This window comes from Ixodes scapularis, unplaced genomic scaffold (assembly GCF_016920785.2).
Source record: "Ixodes scapularis isolate PalLabHiFi unplaced genomic scaffold, ASM1692078v2 PGA_scaffold6__148_contigs__length_123643588, whole genome shotgun sequence".
Classification (NCBI taxonomy): domain Eukaryota; kingdom Metazoa; phylum Arthropoda; class Arachnida; order Ixodida; family Ixodidae; genus Ixodes; species Ixodes scapularis.
In genome coordinates this window covers 114619116-114635442 of record NW_024609881.1, presented here as the reverse complement: position 1 = coordinate 114635442, position 16327 = coordinate 114619116, and the positions used below count along the sequence as shown (strand labels likewise).

General features: G+C 47.0%; 1 protein-coding gene across 2 annotated transcripts in view; it reads right to left on the bottom strand.

The window, feature by feature from the left end:
* Positions 1-10533: 10533 nt before the first annotated feature.
* The window catches only part of LOC8043008 (activating transcription factor 7-interacting protein 1), a 34422-nt gene continuing 28628 nt past the window's right edge, over positions 10534-16327 (bottom strand). The window contains exons 14-16 of one of the 2 annotated variants that reach the window (XM_029970991.4): positions 15289-15843; positions 13609-13710; positions 11747-11877 (exon numbers count right to left, since the gene is read on the bottom strand). In XM_029970991.4, coding sequence (XP_029826851.4) covers positions 13661-13710; positions 15289-15843 — 605 coding nt within the window. In that variant the 3' untranslated portion in view covers positions 11747-11877; positions 13609-13660. Of the gene's footprint in view, positions 11878-13608; positions 13711-15288; positions 15844-16327 lie in introns of both variants that reach the window. The other variant, XM_029970992.4, reaches the window with a different exon arrangement.

Genomic DNA, 16327 nt, shown 5'->3' with positions numbered 1-16327 from the left:
CGAGTCCACCCGTTGTTTTGGCACGTACCCTAAACATGTATTGGACACGACGGTTGCGTCGGTGTTCGGCGATAGCACGGATCCAATCGCACGCATCATCCACAAGAAAATGGCCGACCGTGAGTTTTGTGAATGAAGTCATCAGTCATTTTTAGAGGCTGACAAGCGCGTGGGAAGTGCATTTATTAAGGCTCGTTCATACAGTTGCGTTTGACTGCGTAAAGACCGCTTACGTCGAGCTGTTGCTATGGCGACCCTTTATGACGAGCTAACGGAGAGGAACTGTGCGGCACAACGCAACGCAGCGCCACGCAGTCAACGCAACTGCCTCAATCATATCTTAATGTAAAAGCATTAACTGTCCCGTGGAGCGAGCCGACGTCATCAGCTTTGAAACCGCCGCCAAACGGCACCTTAAATCTTTTCTCCAAGTGAAGCCAGCTCCCAGCTATGAAACCACGCCAAAAGCCTAGCCAAACGGTACCTAGTTTCCTCGATCCCAAAGGAGCGGAGTGAAGCTAATGGATTTCGGCTTTGGTCCCATTGGCTGGCGCGTGTCGACGAGGCACCCATTGGCCGTTGCGCGTCAGTTTCAACGACCGCCACCCCATGGCGCTGCGTGTCCGTCGGCGCGCCGGTAACGCGAAACGTCCAAGGTCAGAGCGGCGAGGAGAGGGCGCGCTCTGCAGTCGACGCAAATACACTGCAGACGAAATGAGGGAGCGAAAGAACGACGTGCATGCTTTCGCATTCACAACTCATAAGAAGTGCTTAGGTGTACCTCGAGGACGTGCATGCTTTCGCATTCACAATTCATAAGAAGTACTTAGGTGTACCTCGAGCCTTTTAATTAATTAGCCAAATGATTGTTACGATTAGCCCCTTACACCATGCCCCCCTGGCCGTATAATTTACCTGCACATACCGCATTAGTGTGCCGCAAGTAAAACATGAGATGTAGCGCCTCCGCTCTTTATGGCGTGGGCTACATGCCTTCCTGTGTGATGGTAGCTCTTCAGAATCGGAATATTTACCACTATTACACTGAAAGGAACAAGAGAAGGCAGCCCGAGCTTGCTCGCGCGTATAATTGCTAGCGTATTTTGTTAGCTCTTATGTTTATAAACGATTTATTCGAAGATCATGTATCGACGGGTGTACCGTTTGTCGACAAGTGAAAGTGAAGTGAAAGTGAAGTGAAGACTTGGAAGTGGACTTGATGTGAATGCGATGGAGTAGATCAGGGTTTCAGTTGATCGAAATCCGCAAAGAAATGAAGACACCGAACTCTGGACACCTACCGCCATCTATAAGCGACGGCGGCAAGTCACGTAACTGGTTGCCGCCGTCGCTCATAGGTGGCGGCAGCCTTTCCACTCTGGCTTGCCGACTTGCGGCCGGCCATTACTTTCCATTGTACAGCTCCGCTGGTCCTCCTTCTTCACCAAAGTGGAAAGGATGAAAGCTTTTTTTTTTTGTTTTTTTCTTTTTTCTCCAACGCGATCGACGAGTACATGTATGCTTGTGCGTTGACTACGGACGACTTCGCCCGTTTGTACATTTTGCCGAATAGATGGGACGACGGACTTCGACGTGGAGCCCGTCGTGAGTGACGGCACGATTGAAGCTCTCTTCGACCAATGAGAAATTACAAATGGTTACATTAAACTAGGATTTCTATTATATGCAGTATCGGCAGTCAATTTAGGAGATATTTGAGACCAAGTTACAGTTAAGACAAGCTTTTTTTTTTTTAATCGCGAGCTATTTGTTTAACCCAGACTTGTGCCTATCTCAAATACTCTACTCAAGATACTGTATTTCAAATAGTTTTGAAGTATCTTGGTATCTTGCAAATACTTTTAATCAAGAGTATTTGATACTTTAATTACATTTCTGAGTATCTTGTACTCATTATCTCAAATACATTTTTGAAACTCCGCCATTTTCTGAGCTTTTCGGTATGAGGTGGCGTGGGCGTGGCACGAGCAAACGTGAATATCCTTTCGAGCAACCAAATCCTGCTGCTAGCTCCGATTAGCTACGGTGACTATGATTGAGCTCGTGAAGACATCGCTTTTTTGCCGATTGTGACTCATATTTCAGCATAAAATGTGTACAACGAAAGTTTTCCGCTCGCCTTCCCAAAGGCGCCTTTTGTTATCTAGTTTCCCCAAAAAAAATCCTCAAGCAAAAGGGGTGGTTTTACGGAAGTAAATATGACCAGACTGAGGCGCAACGAGGTCCGGGAAACGACCTACGGCAACAATGCAGACTTGAGTTTCAAGAAAATAACAAATAGAAGAAAATGAGAAGCGGACACACAAAAGAAAAAAAAAATCGTTTTGCTTGTTGTATATTTGGCCCCGCTACAACAAGACGTCGGTTTTTTTTTTCTGTCGTTAGTCTGTCATTTATTGCTCTTGCGAACACTGTCTGTAAACAAACATTAATAAGCAGAGAACAGGAGAGGAAATGAACTACGAGCTGGATGACCACTCAACATGCCAACAAAGCGCCCCCCAACGTTGAGTGCCTCCCTGAACGCAACCTACTTGAAGAAGGTGCGACCACTACCGTGGCTATTATGTAGGTCCTCTTTGTTATCCATTCACTCATATCCGTATCCCAAGTTCGTTTATAGTGGACTCCCCGTATAAGGAATATGGATTGTAGTTAAACGATGCGCCGCAGGAGATGATATTTAGCGATGTCAGTATTGGCGAGGCGCTCTGTCCCGTTTGTTGTCCCCACACGTCAGTGTTAGCCCAACAAAAGACCTGTGCACATGCCAACAGGCTTTGTGGGAATATCCAGTCAACGTCACCCTCTTGAACAATGCTGCCTGCATTGTTCATGCAGGCCGGAGTGGTAACAAAAAAGCCCCTCCTCCTCTCACCTGAGAACACGAACTCCGGCCGACGCTGACGCCGCATTCGGTCATGTCAGCCGAGCGCCAAGTCATTGTATTTGTTGTCCCCATTCGTGAAGTTCAAAAGTTAACCGTTTGGGGCGCCACGGTCTGATCTCCTCCCCAGTAGCTAAAGCGACCTCTTTTCTTTTTAGTCCCAGAAATGTTTTGTAACATGTATCAGCGATATTGCAACGCGCGTCGGTAAGCGATTCCGTGGCCGAATACAGGCAATAAAGAAAAAAAAAAAAAAGATTCCGTGGTTGAATGGTTGCCGCACTTGGCTCTCGCGCGGAGGCTCCAGGTTCGATTTCAGGGAGCGGACTCCTCTTTTATTTATTCTTTCAACTTGACATTCTCGTAAGTTCGAGAACCTCGTCCGATCGAGTTACGAATATTCTACGCGCCGAACGTTCTACGCCGAATGTTCCAGAAACCCACGCGGGTACAAAAGGTGCTCCGCGTGGCGGTCAGGAGTCAGTCTCGCTCCAGCGCTCGATCATGCTGTTTCACGGACATCGACGCCTGCGATGATAGCCTTTCTCTATTTTGTTTTTAGGCACAAGTTCGCCCCATTAAACATTTAGCTTCTTCAGTTATTCGCCGCCTCATCATTTGTCCTTCGTGACAATATCCTACTCCTTATAGTTTGTCTGCATAAAATAACCCCACGATGCTTTCTTTTTGCTGTTTTGAGTTGTTGCGTTTTAATAAACCATTCTGATAAACCAGATTTGCGCAGACGTTGATATAAATTAAGCAATGCGGAAGAACCTTGAAAAGTAATTGAATTACATTTCTAAGTACTTGTACTCTAATCAAGATACTTTACAGTGAATGTAACTTGAGTAGTATTTTAAATACTTCATGAAGCAGGTATTTAGTAACTTAACTTAAATACTTTTATTGAGTATTTTGTCGAACACTGGACTTAAACCTACTCGAAAATTTTCGTTGACAAGAAGTATTCTCACAAATGTGAAGCTCACTCTAATATCGTCCGAAAAACTCGGCGCCTGCAAGGACCGACGTCAGATTTTCATCAAAGGTGTATTTTAGTGGTGGATTTCGCATTCTGAAAAAAAAAAAAAAAAGTAGCAGCATTCCTGTGAAAAATGAAATTAACTACTTGCCGGGGTCAACGGCGTACGAGTTCAGGGCTAGAGTTGTTTGAGAACGCCGTTGACCCTGGCAAGTTTGTTGGTCTCGTTTTTCACAAGGCAAAATTCCCCACTAAAATACATGTTTAGTGAATATTTGAGACCTCTACAGGCAGCCATCGATTCCAGAGCGAGCCTCGGAATTTACGTCACCCCACTTCAGGCTACAGTTGTGTGGATAGGGTTCGGAGTTTTCGGTTTAAACCGATAAAAGTACGTCGAATCCATTTTCGGAAATTCGGTTTTAACCGAAAAAGCTGTTTTTAGGCTCGGCGTTTTCGGTTTAAACCGATAAAAAATGATAACATACCCCGAATTCAATATCTAAAATTCTGTTTTAATCGCAAATAGCCAGTTTTTTAGGGCCACGTCGAGATGGGCGGGGGCAGGGTGGGGTAGGGGAGAGAGGGCGTTGCAAGGTTCGACAATGTGTGACCTCTTCATGACTGCCAGGGTACCAAGGTTCAACATGGAACAAAAGAGGTCTTGGTTTGTCCTTCGCGGGACATCTGTGTCATTTCTATGATCGGGCTTAGTGTGGCAAGTTCGTGGCCCTAAAAAAAGAGGTTCGGGTGTGTGCTAGTATCAGGTTTTTCGCTTCATGCAAGATCTGCAGCAAGAGTATGAGTACACGAAATATGTTGTTTCAAAACGTCGCACCGTGTCTCTTTTGGCAGTCACATATGGTTGATAGGCCGATTTCGACTCAGGCAGCGCTTCATCTCCTCAGCCTGCCAGTGTCCAGTGTTAACGCTGAGAGGGCATTCTCAAAGCCCAGGTCATTAACAGGGAAGAATGAGCGTGGATCAATGAGGAGAACCTGGGAAAGTACATCTGTTTACTATAATAAGATCACCCTGATGTACAGAAGAGTTTTTTGGGCACCGACTCGTTTGTATTTGTGTTATTTTCTTGGTCCATTGTTTTTACAGTTGCACACATTTGCCAAATAAAGTGTCCACGTCTTTTTTCTCAGTGTATCTATGCCGTTATGAGTGATCACAAATATCAGAGCTACAAGTATCATCTGATACGGTGTCCGATAGTGTTTCTTTCATATTCACCGAAAAAAAAAAAAACGGTAAACTTTTGTGGGCATAAATATACACCGAAAAAAAAAACCGAAAACTGAATTTTAAAATAAACAGAAAAAAAGTACGCCGAATTTTGAAAAAATAAAAAGCGAAAACGCGGAACCCTACCTATAAGTCCTGAAGAAAAAAAAAAAAAAACAAAAAACAAAATCGGCCACTTTTTTTTTTTTTTTGGTGTATCGCGCCTGAAGAGAATGCTGCAAACTAATTTGTTTAATTTGCAAAAGAGAGAAAAAAAAATGAGGGAGGGAGGGGGTTAAAAACATACCGTGCTGTCAAGGGTCTTCCACCCCATATCTTCGGCACAGACCAGAAAGCGTGGCTTCGGAAACTAATATGTTTGCAAAAACACTCTTGCCAGAAAGCGCGTTTTCGTTGTACCAGACGCTCGCGCCGTTCTTCACGACGCTGCACCAAAAAACAATTGGTGCTTCTCAAATACATGGCTTGCACTGAGCGTGAACCTATTGCAGCGTGCATTTTGCACCCCGTAGTTGATTTTCTCAGCAAGAACCAAATCGCAATGACCACCAGCATAAAGTGCGACAACGTCATGTGCAAACAATGTTAAACAGTTCAGCTTTCTGGTGAAATCCGATGTTCGCAACACTAGCAATAGGTGTCCCAGTTGTAAAGTTGGGCAGTATATATAGCAGTTTCGCGATGATACACGACAGCCTAATGAAATGTTAGAGCGCATGACTAATAAAGCACAGAGTTGTAAAAGTGAGGGCCAAAAACGAGTGCATGTAAAAACGGAAGCAATACTACTTCTCGAGGCAGTATTTTGCGAAGTTTCGAGGGCATGCAAGCAAATAACCAAATACAATTTATTTTAGGGGTTCTAAAAATCTAGGTCCGTCCTTTGCGCTATTTATGTTCAATTAGGGATATAATTGTACGCATTCCTATGTATTTCTTTTTGCAGTAAGGCGTTCTGTATGGAATTATTTAGAAAAATACCATTTATTATCTGGCTCTTTCTGCACATTTCCTATTTTCCTTCCGGTGTATCATGTGAGCACAAAGTACAGGGTGTCACAAAAGAAAATTTACACGGTCTTTTTTACCGCAAAAATAAACTAGGCATCGCCGAACGCTCATTCTCCGCCCAAAGGTAGAGCTAGAGGTCACAACCAGATGCCAAAGTTTCAGCCCGATCGGATAAGTTAATCAAAAGTTATTAGTGATTTTCTGAAAATTTCAATGGAAAAATGGCCGCCGACGGAGATTTCAAACACATGGGGCTCTATGGCACCAGAAACCGAAAACGGGCAAAAATGGGCTCCATTTTCCCATTGAAATTTTCAGAAAATCACTTATAACTTTTGATTAACTTATCGGATCGGGCTGAAACTTTGGCATCTGGTTGTGACCTCTAGCTCTACCCTTGGGCGGAGAATGAGCGTTTGGCGATGTCTAGTTTATTTTTGCGGTAAAAAAGACCGTGTAAATTTTCTTTTGTGACACCCTGTACATTTTTGGCATATCCTGTAACCTGCCAAACAGGGAACAAAAAACACGTTTCCGTGAACTACACAGACCTCAAGCAGTTATGTGAACTTCGGAGGCAAATTTATTGATGAAAAATATGTTTAATTAGTTACTGAACTTTGCACAACATAAATCAAGGGATGATCCCCTTAAATATATACATCGCAGCTTTCGTAAATATGCACCCCGAATTATCTTAAAGGGCAACTCCGCTTCATTTTTGGTTTTGAACAAACAATGCAGTCCTCTTCAGTATCGCCTAGGAAGACCACACGTGAAATCTTACGACGCAGTTCTGTCTAAATGTTTCTTAAACGGCCCGGCAAACTTTGCAACTCGCCAAGTTGCCGAAATCGGCTGACTCGAGCGGGCGAATTCAGGCGCAACCAACAGCGCAGTCAAGGCTACGGCATGGGCGGAGCCAACATTGAGCTAAACGCCATCTACATGGCCCCCTTTTGCTTGTTTTCACTTCTCCGGGCGAGGGTAGCGCATGACGTCAGCAACTTTGCCTCTCGGCGCTCAGCAGTGTCCACGTGATTGGCGTACGCGCCTGCGCAGCGCGTTTCTTGGGAGCCGTCCGGCCGCCCGCCGTGGTCCCGCCGTTACCGCGGTTACCGCAGTCTTCCGCGTCACAACCGCCGTCGTTGTCTCACCGATTGTGATTATTGTCTCTCGGAGTTTCGTCCACACTACGGACACCACGTGCGCGCACACTTATGCCGCAGTTGTGCAGACGTCGTCGAATGCCGTAGACACCAAAACGTGGCGAAGAGTGCGGTGCAGACGACACTCGCGCCTACCACACGCCCGCCCCAATCCCGCCCGTCGTTGGGCCGAGGATCACGTGACATCTCGTACCACGTGATGGCCATGCACTTGGCGACCCGAGGCTAATGTTGCCGGGCGGAGCCGAAGTTTCGGTTTCGATTTCCGCTCGTGTTTAAAATCAGATTTAAAAATATATATTCCATTTTTCGCGAAGCAAAACGAGGTAGTGTGTTTTACTAGGGCTTTTTAATTCGAAATCAATCATTATCCCGAAATCTTCGGAATCGAGCGGAGTTGCCCTTTAAATGTGCTCTGCAAATCTTTTCCGGCGTTTTTATCCTCGATAGACACGTGTCAAAGTAATTTGGGAAGAACCTTAATCAATTTTTTTTTCTTCGGATTTTGAAGCTAACTTAAAGAACTGCGTGTTTCTGAGACATATATAACTTCTCAAACTAATGAAAGTCCGTTAGTGTCTCTTTTATGTGATTAACGGAAGTTTTGTGAGTCTGTGGTCGATCCACACCGCTGCCAATTTCGATGTCGTGTATCACTACTGTTAAAGACCCCAGGCTAGTTGTTGTTGTACCGCATTGGCTAAATTTCCCATCTACAGCTGGGAAACAAGTCGCCCATTGAGGCAGATTAAGTTCTGGGCTGCATAAACACCCACCCGGCGGTCCAATTTAAACCGCATGCTTTTGTTTGGACGACGCACCTGGTGCAACATTGTTGTGCTGGCCGCAATGGGAAAGGGAAATATGTGTAGTAGTGAATGGCCCGGCAGAAATAGCTCCTTTGTGGAATTGTTGAGCGACTTCGAGGGGAGAATAAAAGTTCAACGTCAAGACACGTCATCGACACTGTAGTGCTGTTACTCGAGACCTTTCTCAAATAAATAATTTTTGGACAACGCTGTGCCGAAAATAATCCCTAGAGGAGGGGAACAAGAGGGACAAAGGACAACCACACATCTTCAAACACAGCTAGGTGACTGGTGCGCGATCGGAAGAAACAGTCTGGTCCGGATATCGAAACCGGGACCTCCATTTCCAGTGGAGCGCTCTACCAACTGAGCTAAGCAGGGGTTAGACGTCAGTAGAGCAAACAAGTTTTATCAACTGCCACCAGTCTAACGCCAACAAGGGTGAAAGGCTTGCAATTTTAAGGTTATGATTATAATGCAATTAAATGCAAAGGTGCATTTAACCAACCGGTTTTACCAACTGAGCGACAAAGGTTAGCTCAGTTGGTATAGCTCAGTTGGTAGAGCGTTCCACTGGAAATGGAGGTTCCGGGTTCGATACCCGGACCTCTCGGTTACGCACAGTCACCTAGCTGTGTTTGTCCTTTGTCCCTCTTGTTCCCCTCCTCCAGGGATTACTTTCGTCATTCTTGCCCAGCTCGCTTGCACCTTTGCATTATAATCATAATGCTGTGCCGTTTGGTACGTAGAATATATTCCGAGATTGTTGACACTGGCTAAATTTTGTGTCAGAGTCCTTTTGTTCTAGATCGATAATCGCGCGATTTGTGTGCGTAAAATATGCTCTACTGACATCTAACCCCTGGTTAGCTCAGTTGGTAGAGCGCTCCACTTGTAATGGAGAGGTCCCGGGTTCGATCCCGGACCAGGCGGATTTTTTCGGTCGCTCACCAGTCACCTAGCTGTGTTTGGAGATTTATGTTTGTCCCTTGTCCCTCTTGTTCCCCTTCTCCAGGGTTTATTTTCATCATTATTGTCCAGCTCGCTTGCCCCTTTGCATTTAATTGCATTATAATTATAACATTAAAATTGCAAGCTTCACCCTTGTTGGTGTTAGACTGGTGGCGGCTGATAAAACCCGTTTGCTCTACTGACATCCAACCCCTGGTTAGCTCAGTTGGTAGAGCGCTCCACTTGTAATGGAGAGGTCCCGGGTTCGATACCCGGACCAGGCGGATTTTTTCGGTCGCTCACCAGTCACCTAGCTGTGTTTGGAGATATATGTTTGTCCCTTGTCCCTCTTGTTCCCCTTCTCCAGGGTTTGTTTTCATCTTTCGGCTATCTTCTCCCGTAAATTATTTTTCAAAAGCGAAGCTGTTTGTCGATTGACACAGCTGAGTGGGCAGCACCTTTAAAACTCATCGCAAAATAAAACACATTGCAGTCGCATTCACTTTGTCGTTTTGTTTTAAATGTGATGCAATGCTCTCTCAATATCCTCAACAAAATACATTTAAAAAACATTTTTGCGTGCTTTCCAATGGTGGGACGTCACAAATGGTAGACTTTGAGGTCGCGGAGGTGGTCTTAAACAGAGTATATCGAGCGTATTTTCGTGCTCAGTGAATGAGCTTCCAAGTATTAATTTCCCACCACCCAACATCTTGTAAATCAGTTGGGAACGTGGTTTACAGCACACTTTGTACCATTTCTGGCGTCGCACCTCAGTGTTGCCAGTAGGGGCTCTCGGTTTGAGAAACACGATGAGAACGAAATTAGAAAGCTCAATAACTTTGCAATGTTTTTTTTTACTTTGTTTTTCTGCTCACAGAATACTTTGGGGACTGGTACAGCCGTCAATCAATCAGCCTTTAAGCCAATTTTGAGCCAAAACGGAGGCCATAAAAATTGCTAGAGTAGCCTCTTAACGTCATTGGGCAAATGGACCAGTCAGCTCTATAAAACAGCTGATAGTTATAAAACTGCCACAGTAATTTGCAATAACAAAATGGAGATCACAATCGCTGCTGCTTATGTTGCAACAAGATCACATTACTTCTAAAGCTACTGAATTGTCTGTCACTTCTTGGGTACCACTGGTGACAGAAAAATAGGGTTCTAATTCAGCTGGAGTTCTCAAAACTACACCATCTCACCTGTTGTAAAATCAAAGGTGCCAAACTTTATTAGTAAATTTTTTGAAGACATTAAAATAATGCATTTTCTATCTTGAACATTTTTTTTTAATGAAGCTTAAGGATTTTGCTGGCAAAAGCAAAAAAACATTGGAACTGCTAGATGGTTGTGAAATCTAAGATTGCACAGCAGGCTCACATTAAACGAAGCACTTACTTACAAAGCAAGAAAACAAACAAAAAAACTTTCAGCACCCAGAAAAACATATTCACACACCTGGTTTATTGAAGAATCTAAACAAGAGCAACCAAAAATGTGAAACTCCACAAAGTGCAAAACTTGACCCCTCCTAATTGCAGAAGTCCTTGAAAGTGGAGAAGGCACAGAAATCCCTGTTCCTCCAGTGAGAACATGCCAGCTCTCCTCTTTCACAAACAAAAGTAAGCCCTGCCAAAACACACGCAAAGAAACAAGTGTCCCCATGTTTCGGCCCAAATAGCTCCTATCCTTCCCTCCCTACCTTAGTCATACGAGAAAATCTACGGTATTGCATTCTCGATATTTTTAGATGCTGACACCGGGGCCTCCGCAAATCCCGAGCAAAGAGTCAGCAGGGCCTCCGTGAAGCACTTCTACATTTCCACACTGTGCTACAGCACACGTGAAGGATGTCCATGTAGGGATGCTCCGGCGACAGCACAACGCCAAAGGCCGCGAGTCGACGTAGGAATGGGAACACGCTTTTAAATCAATGACGATGGTGTCGTTCCTTCCCAGGATGAATGAGGAAAAGTGGTCCATAGGCCGTACGGACACCAGCAAAGTTCTGCAGTCTGCCACGGGAAACTGCACCAACTGGTGTTGCACAGCAATCCAGTACCTTACCTACTACAAGAAAAAGACAAGCATGACTCTCAAGATGAAAAACCCATTTCAGTCTTTCCAGGGCACCTAACTTGAACAAGCAGTTGTAACATTCCCAAAAGACCACCCGAGGGGATAGCCGGGAAGTTGAGTGGCGGCACACTAGTCCTGGAGGGATGACGATCAAATGGACGCAGATCACTGTCTTAAATGATGATACGATAAGGCGCGGTCCCCTAAACTTGTCGTCACGGCGCTACACAGATATGTACCGAGCAAGCCACGGATGATAGCAACTGGCTCGCCTCGCACAGCGCTGATGGCAACAAAGTCTCAATCTCCGGGAATGATGAACCTAGGGAGGAGTAGTTCCTTGCCCTCCAGCGGAGATGCATCGAGGCGTGCTTCGCCTCACGGAAGCGACGACGCACCGGGACAGCGATGCGGGCCGCTGAAGAGCGTCCTGTTGGCGTCTTTACTTGAGCAGGATGCTGGAAGGTTCGCTGAAGGGCCCGAGCCTGTTGTGGATGTCCACGGCACGCACGGCGAAGTGGTACTTGTGTCCTTCCACGAACTGAGTCAGCGTGCATGCCATGGGCAGGGGCAGCGCCCGCACGTCGCCCACTTTCTTCCAGTGCGAGGTGGCCGGGGGGCCACCGGTCTCCTGGTAGGCGTACAGCTGGTACGTCTGGATCTCGGCATACAGCGAGTTGAAGGTCATGTTCCAGGACAGAACCAGGCCTGCTCCGCGAAGGACGAAGCAAAACGGCGTCAAGCAGTCCGAGGCGCTCCCCCAAAGTACTGTGCGAGTTTAGAACGGCTGCGGCGTCGATGCAATGCAAGTTTAGAGCTCGTTCATGACCTGGCACGAACGAAACCGCTTGTCGCTTTAACGCTAAAATTCTCCAGCGTCGCCGGCTGGCAACTGCAGGTCTGTTCATTAGTAAGTGCTACAGGTATTAAGTCAGGGAGCGGCTTTGGAGTGATGTTAGTAAAGCGCCGTTCACACACTTGCAACCGAGTAAAACCTGGAGAGACAAGACCGTTTTTTAAGTCTCTTGCGATGGCGTAGGACCTGAAGTGCTGCTGAAGAGCACGTCCTACGCTGCCGCAAGAGGCTTAAAACCCGGTCTTGTCTCTCTCCGTCCTACTCGGTTCCGTGCGACTAGCTTGTTTCTAGTCCGACGTATTGTGCTGCAATCATTCAGGGAAGATGTACCAGCAACAAATCTTAGAGATCTAAACAAAATCGGCAATCCGTGGGATTTGTTGCAAGCTGGTTTTACACTGCCGAGTTAAAATTTATATAATTTCTCTCCCTCGAATTACCTACCGGTACAATTTCCGGGCATCGCACGACAGTTGGTCTCGCACATGACAGTTGGTTTTACCCGCGACGAATTCTCATGTTGCATCGTAATATGAAAGGTATTTGTGTGGTTTAAGTTTCGAGCCACAGGACGTACCAACTTGTAAGCCCAATTACATTTCCAGCTGACCCCACCAAACCGCAGGGACGAGCGGACGCACCCATACAGTTGTCAAAAACCCCGACATCACACAATCTCCCGGCAGCAAAAGGCAGCAAATTCGACGGGACAGACAGAGTGCAGGAAAGAGGAGCAGCAGAAGAGAAAGCGACTGCAATCCCCCGGACAACACGGCGCAGGCCGGTACAGAGCCGGCGCAAGCGAAGCCGCCAGCAACATGCTACAGTGACCACAACCACGCCTCCCGCTTAAAACAACGAAACCAAACAAAAACCCTGGGAGGTGAAGGAAAAAAAAAAAAAAAAACACAAGAAGAGACCAAAAAGTAGCGCCCACCACAAAGCAGGAGACGCCTAAATGACTGCCTCCAAGAGGGCTAGAGCAGGGGGGAGGGAACGACTGTTACAATAAAAAATTTAAAAAAAACCGGAGAGGTGCACGAAGCGTGTGCCGATGCCTCAGACCACTGAGTCACCAGCCGATGAGTCACTGCAGCATGTCGCGACGGCCGTCGCTTCCCAACCTTTGCCGTGGCGAAACTAAGCAACGCTTTCTCTCTCCCAGGGCCAGGCGTGTTGTGTGTGGCGGCGACGGGTGTCCGTGTTCGAAGGGAGGTTTCCGCGAGTCCCCTTCTCCAGATTTGTCCAAAGCCCTTTTTCGTGGCGTTTCGCTTTTGACAAGAACACCGTAAAAAGGTAGACGACATTCTGAAGCGTTCCGGTGCCTTCGCAACACGTTCCTTGGATGCCGCGATCGCGCCGACCCGAACTGCCGCCGCCGAAAATCGGATGCAGCGACGTCGCAACTCAGTGCTCTGAGGTATCGTGGCACAACGACTTCGCGCGAGAAAAAAAAATGAAATGAAAAGAAAAGGAGCAAACAACTGAGGAAGCATTGTCTTTCGTTCTTTCTGGTGGCCGTCTCCTTTTCGGTCGCTTCTCCCACCGAGGTGCGTGACGTGCATTCGGGCGGTCACAGGTACCTTTCGTGCGGAGCTATGGCTGCCGAGGTCGGTTGCGAGGAGCGACCAAACCTCACGTGTCGTTGTCTTGGCTGGTGGACGGTGCGTCGGTATTGAAGACTCCTTAGAAAAAAGAAAGACGAGGACATACGGGAGGTTAGACTCTAGAGGGGTACCCGGCGTTTTTATTCATGGTCCCCGGTTTGCCTCGAAATTCCCTAGAACCACCAACAAACATATCTGAGCTGGAAACCAAAATATTAGTCCAAAATAATTATTTCTCGCAAGGTTATTGAAGTCTCAATTTTGGTCCTCGTGAGAGTTTAGTACGTAACAAATTATCATCGCTTTAAAGGGGCACAACCGTTTTCTGCGATAGTACAAAAAAAGCACCGCTGCATAAAGTAACATTGCATTCACTCCGTATCGCAGGGAACATGCGGCTCATCTATCGAACCACGTGGAGTTAAAACCATCTAGCATGCTCACTCTTTATATATGCAAGAAGCAAACGATTTCAAGTTTAAAGAATTGATACTTTCCCAAACACCGACAGATAAGAGTTGGCAGAAGAAGACACTGGTCGGAACAAAATACAGAGCTACATAGGACAATGGGCATCATGAGAGACGTCACCAAACCAAAAAGTGCAAGCTTTGATCGACCATAAATGATTGGGCCATTCATGGTAAAGAACACAATTCTCTTCTGCACGTGACAATCGGACCTGTCGGTAGGTTACTGTTTAAACCAGGGGTCTCAAACTCATTCGAGTGCGGGGGCCGGATAGCCCAACACTGAAAGGACGAGGGCCGATGGGAGAGGTGCAATACTTTGATATCCTGGGACAAAAAATGTAAACAAACAGTAGAGGTGTTTCACACTGCAAAGCAGCCGAGTGCCCCAGCGACACCCCAGAGATTTCCTAAAAAGGAACCTTGCTCTTTCTGCTTTTTGTAAGCTCACCGTTTTGCCATCTTTAAGTTTCATTTGCATACACAACAACTTCTCATGCCTGGTGGTATGAGAAGATTTAAAACACCACCACACCGCAGTACTGGCAGTTTTTAATAGAGCGAGAGGAAGCACACCGTGCCTGCCGTCGCAAAACTGACTAGACTCAACGGGCATATAAAAATATATCTTCATAGGGCAGATTTTGCTTTCCTGACGATTTGTATAGCAGCGTTATAAGGAAATAGTCATTTTAAAGATACCATCTGACGGCTAGAAGCCCGAGCTCATAGCCTTATCTTTGGCAGTTTTTTCTGTTGAGCGAGGGTTCAAGCATCCAAGGTGTCCCCTTGGGCAAAGAACTTGCGCTTGTAGCTTAGCAGCTATTATTTATGGCGCACGTGGCGCACGAGGCATGGGAAGGGGGCTCGCAGCCACAGGATGATTGCGAGCCGCTTCCCAAAGGGTTGCCGGCCGTGTGTTTGAAACCCCCGGCTTAGACAGTCACAAAAGATCACGATAAGCTATACAACTCAAACTATTACAACAGCTCTAACCGCACAGCGGTACGATGCAAACTTTGTGCACGAATTAGGCACCTTGCAAGTAAATCGAAACAACATCTAGCCAACAAAGTGCTCGGATTATGTTAGAATTAATTACCCGAAAACACAAGTCATCCCGGCCTCGAATTAACGACCCCGTACGAACAAAAACGCAATGAGAAAGGCAAGCCCCTCCACTCACCGCGCGGAAGCGACAACACGAGGTTTTCCGAGTCCTCCTCCAACGAACAGATGGGCTCAAATGCGCTGATGTCCATGAAAGGCGCTTCCTCTTCGTCATCGGTGTCGTCGTCATTGCCACCGCCGCCGGCCACAACACGCTCTCCGTAGCCGTCGGTGGCTTCCGTCTCTTCGCCGCTCTGTGTCTCGTCGGCTTCCCTCTTTACCGCGGCGCTTGTAGCCGCACGACCCTTCGCACCCGCGGCTCGCTGGTAAACCTTCCTGCGAGCCTCTTCGCTTCGCTGGTACACCCGCTGAATCGTGGCCGCATCCGGGCCGCTGTTGTCTCCGTCGTATTCGTCTTCGGCGTCCCGGCTGCTGTCCTCGCTGCTCGTCTCGCGGAGGATCTTGCGCCGCGGATGGGGCCGGCGGACGGTAATTGGCTTCGACTTCAGCTTCGACTTCAACTCCTTGTCCTCCACCTCGACTAGTTCGGCCAGGTACGACTCGTTCTCCAGCTCGGACTCTTCGCCGGTAGGCGTCGATCCGCGGGTGCGCCGTAGCCGCATCCACAGCACTGACGTGAGGCAAGGGACGAACAAAAAGAAAAGAGATTGGTTGGTTACTGCTACCATGCCCCGCCAAACTTTGTTTCGCCGTGCGCGCCGGCAAATCTAAAGCTATGGAAACATGCGCGTTGCCTCAAGCAACAATCTCACTGAAACGAGTGTGCGGCGTACGAAGCTTTAGACCTTCCGCTTCGCCCGCACGTACGGTGAAAAGCACCATAGTCGTGCCAACAAACAGAACTGCAGATAGGCCGCATGGCCAAATGTTGAGATTAACTCAATTGTGAAACTCTGACGCGAAAGGGGAAATCCCCTTGTGTGTCCCTTGCAAGAGGGATCATGTTCCAGATTAGGAGCAATTATGATCCCCAATCACCCTCCATCGCTCCTACGACAGTGACAAACGGCTTGCAAAATATTTTAGAGTATCGTCCGTGACGGAAGTGAGTACATAATACATTTAAGCTGCGTTGTTGTAGGTGTCGAACACGT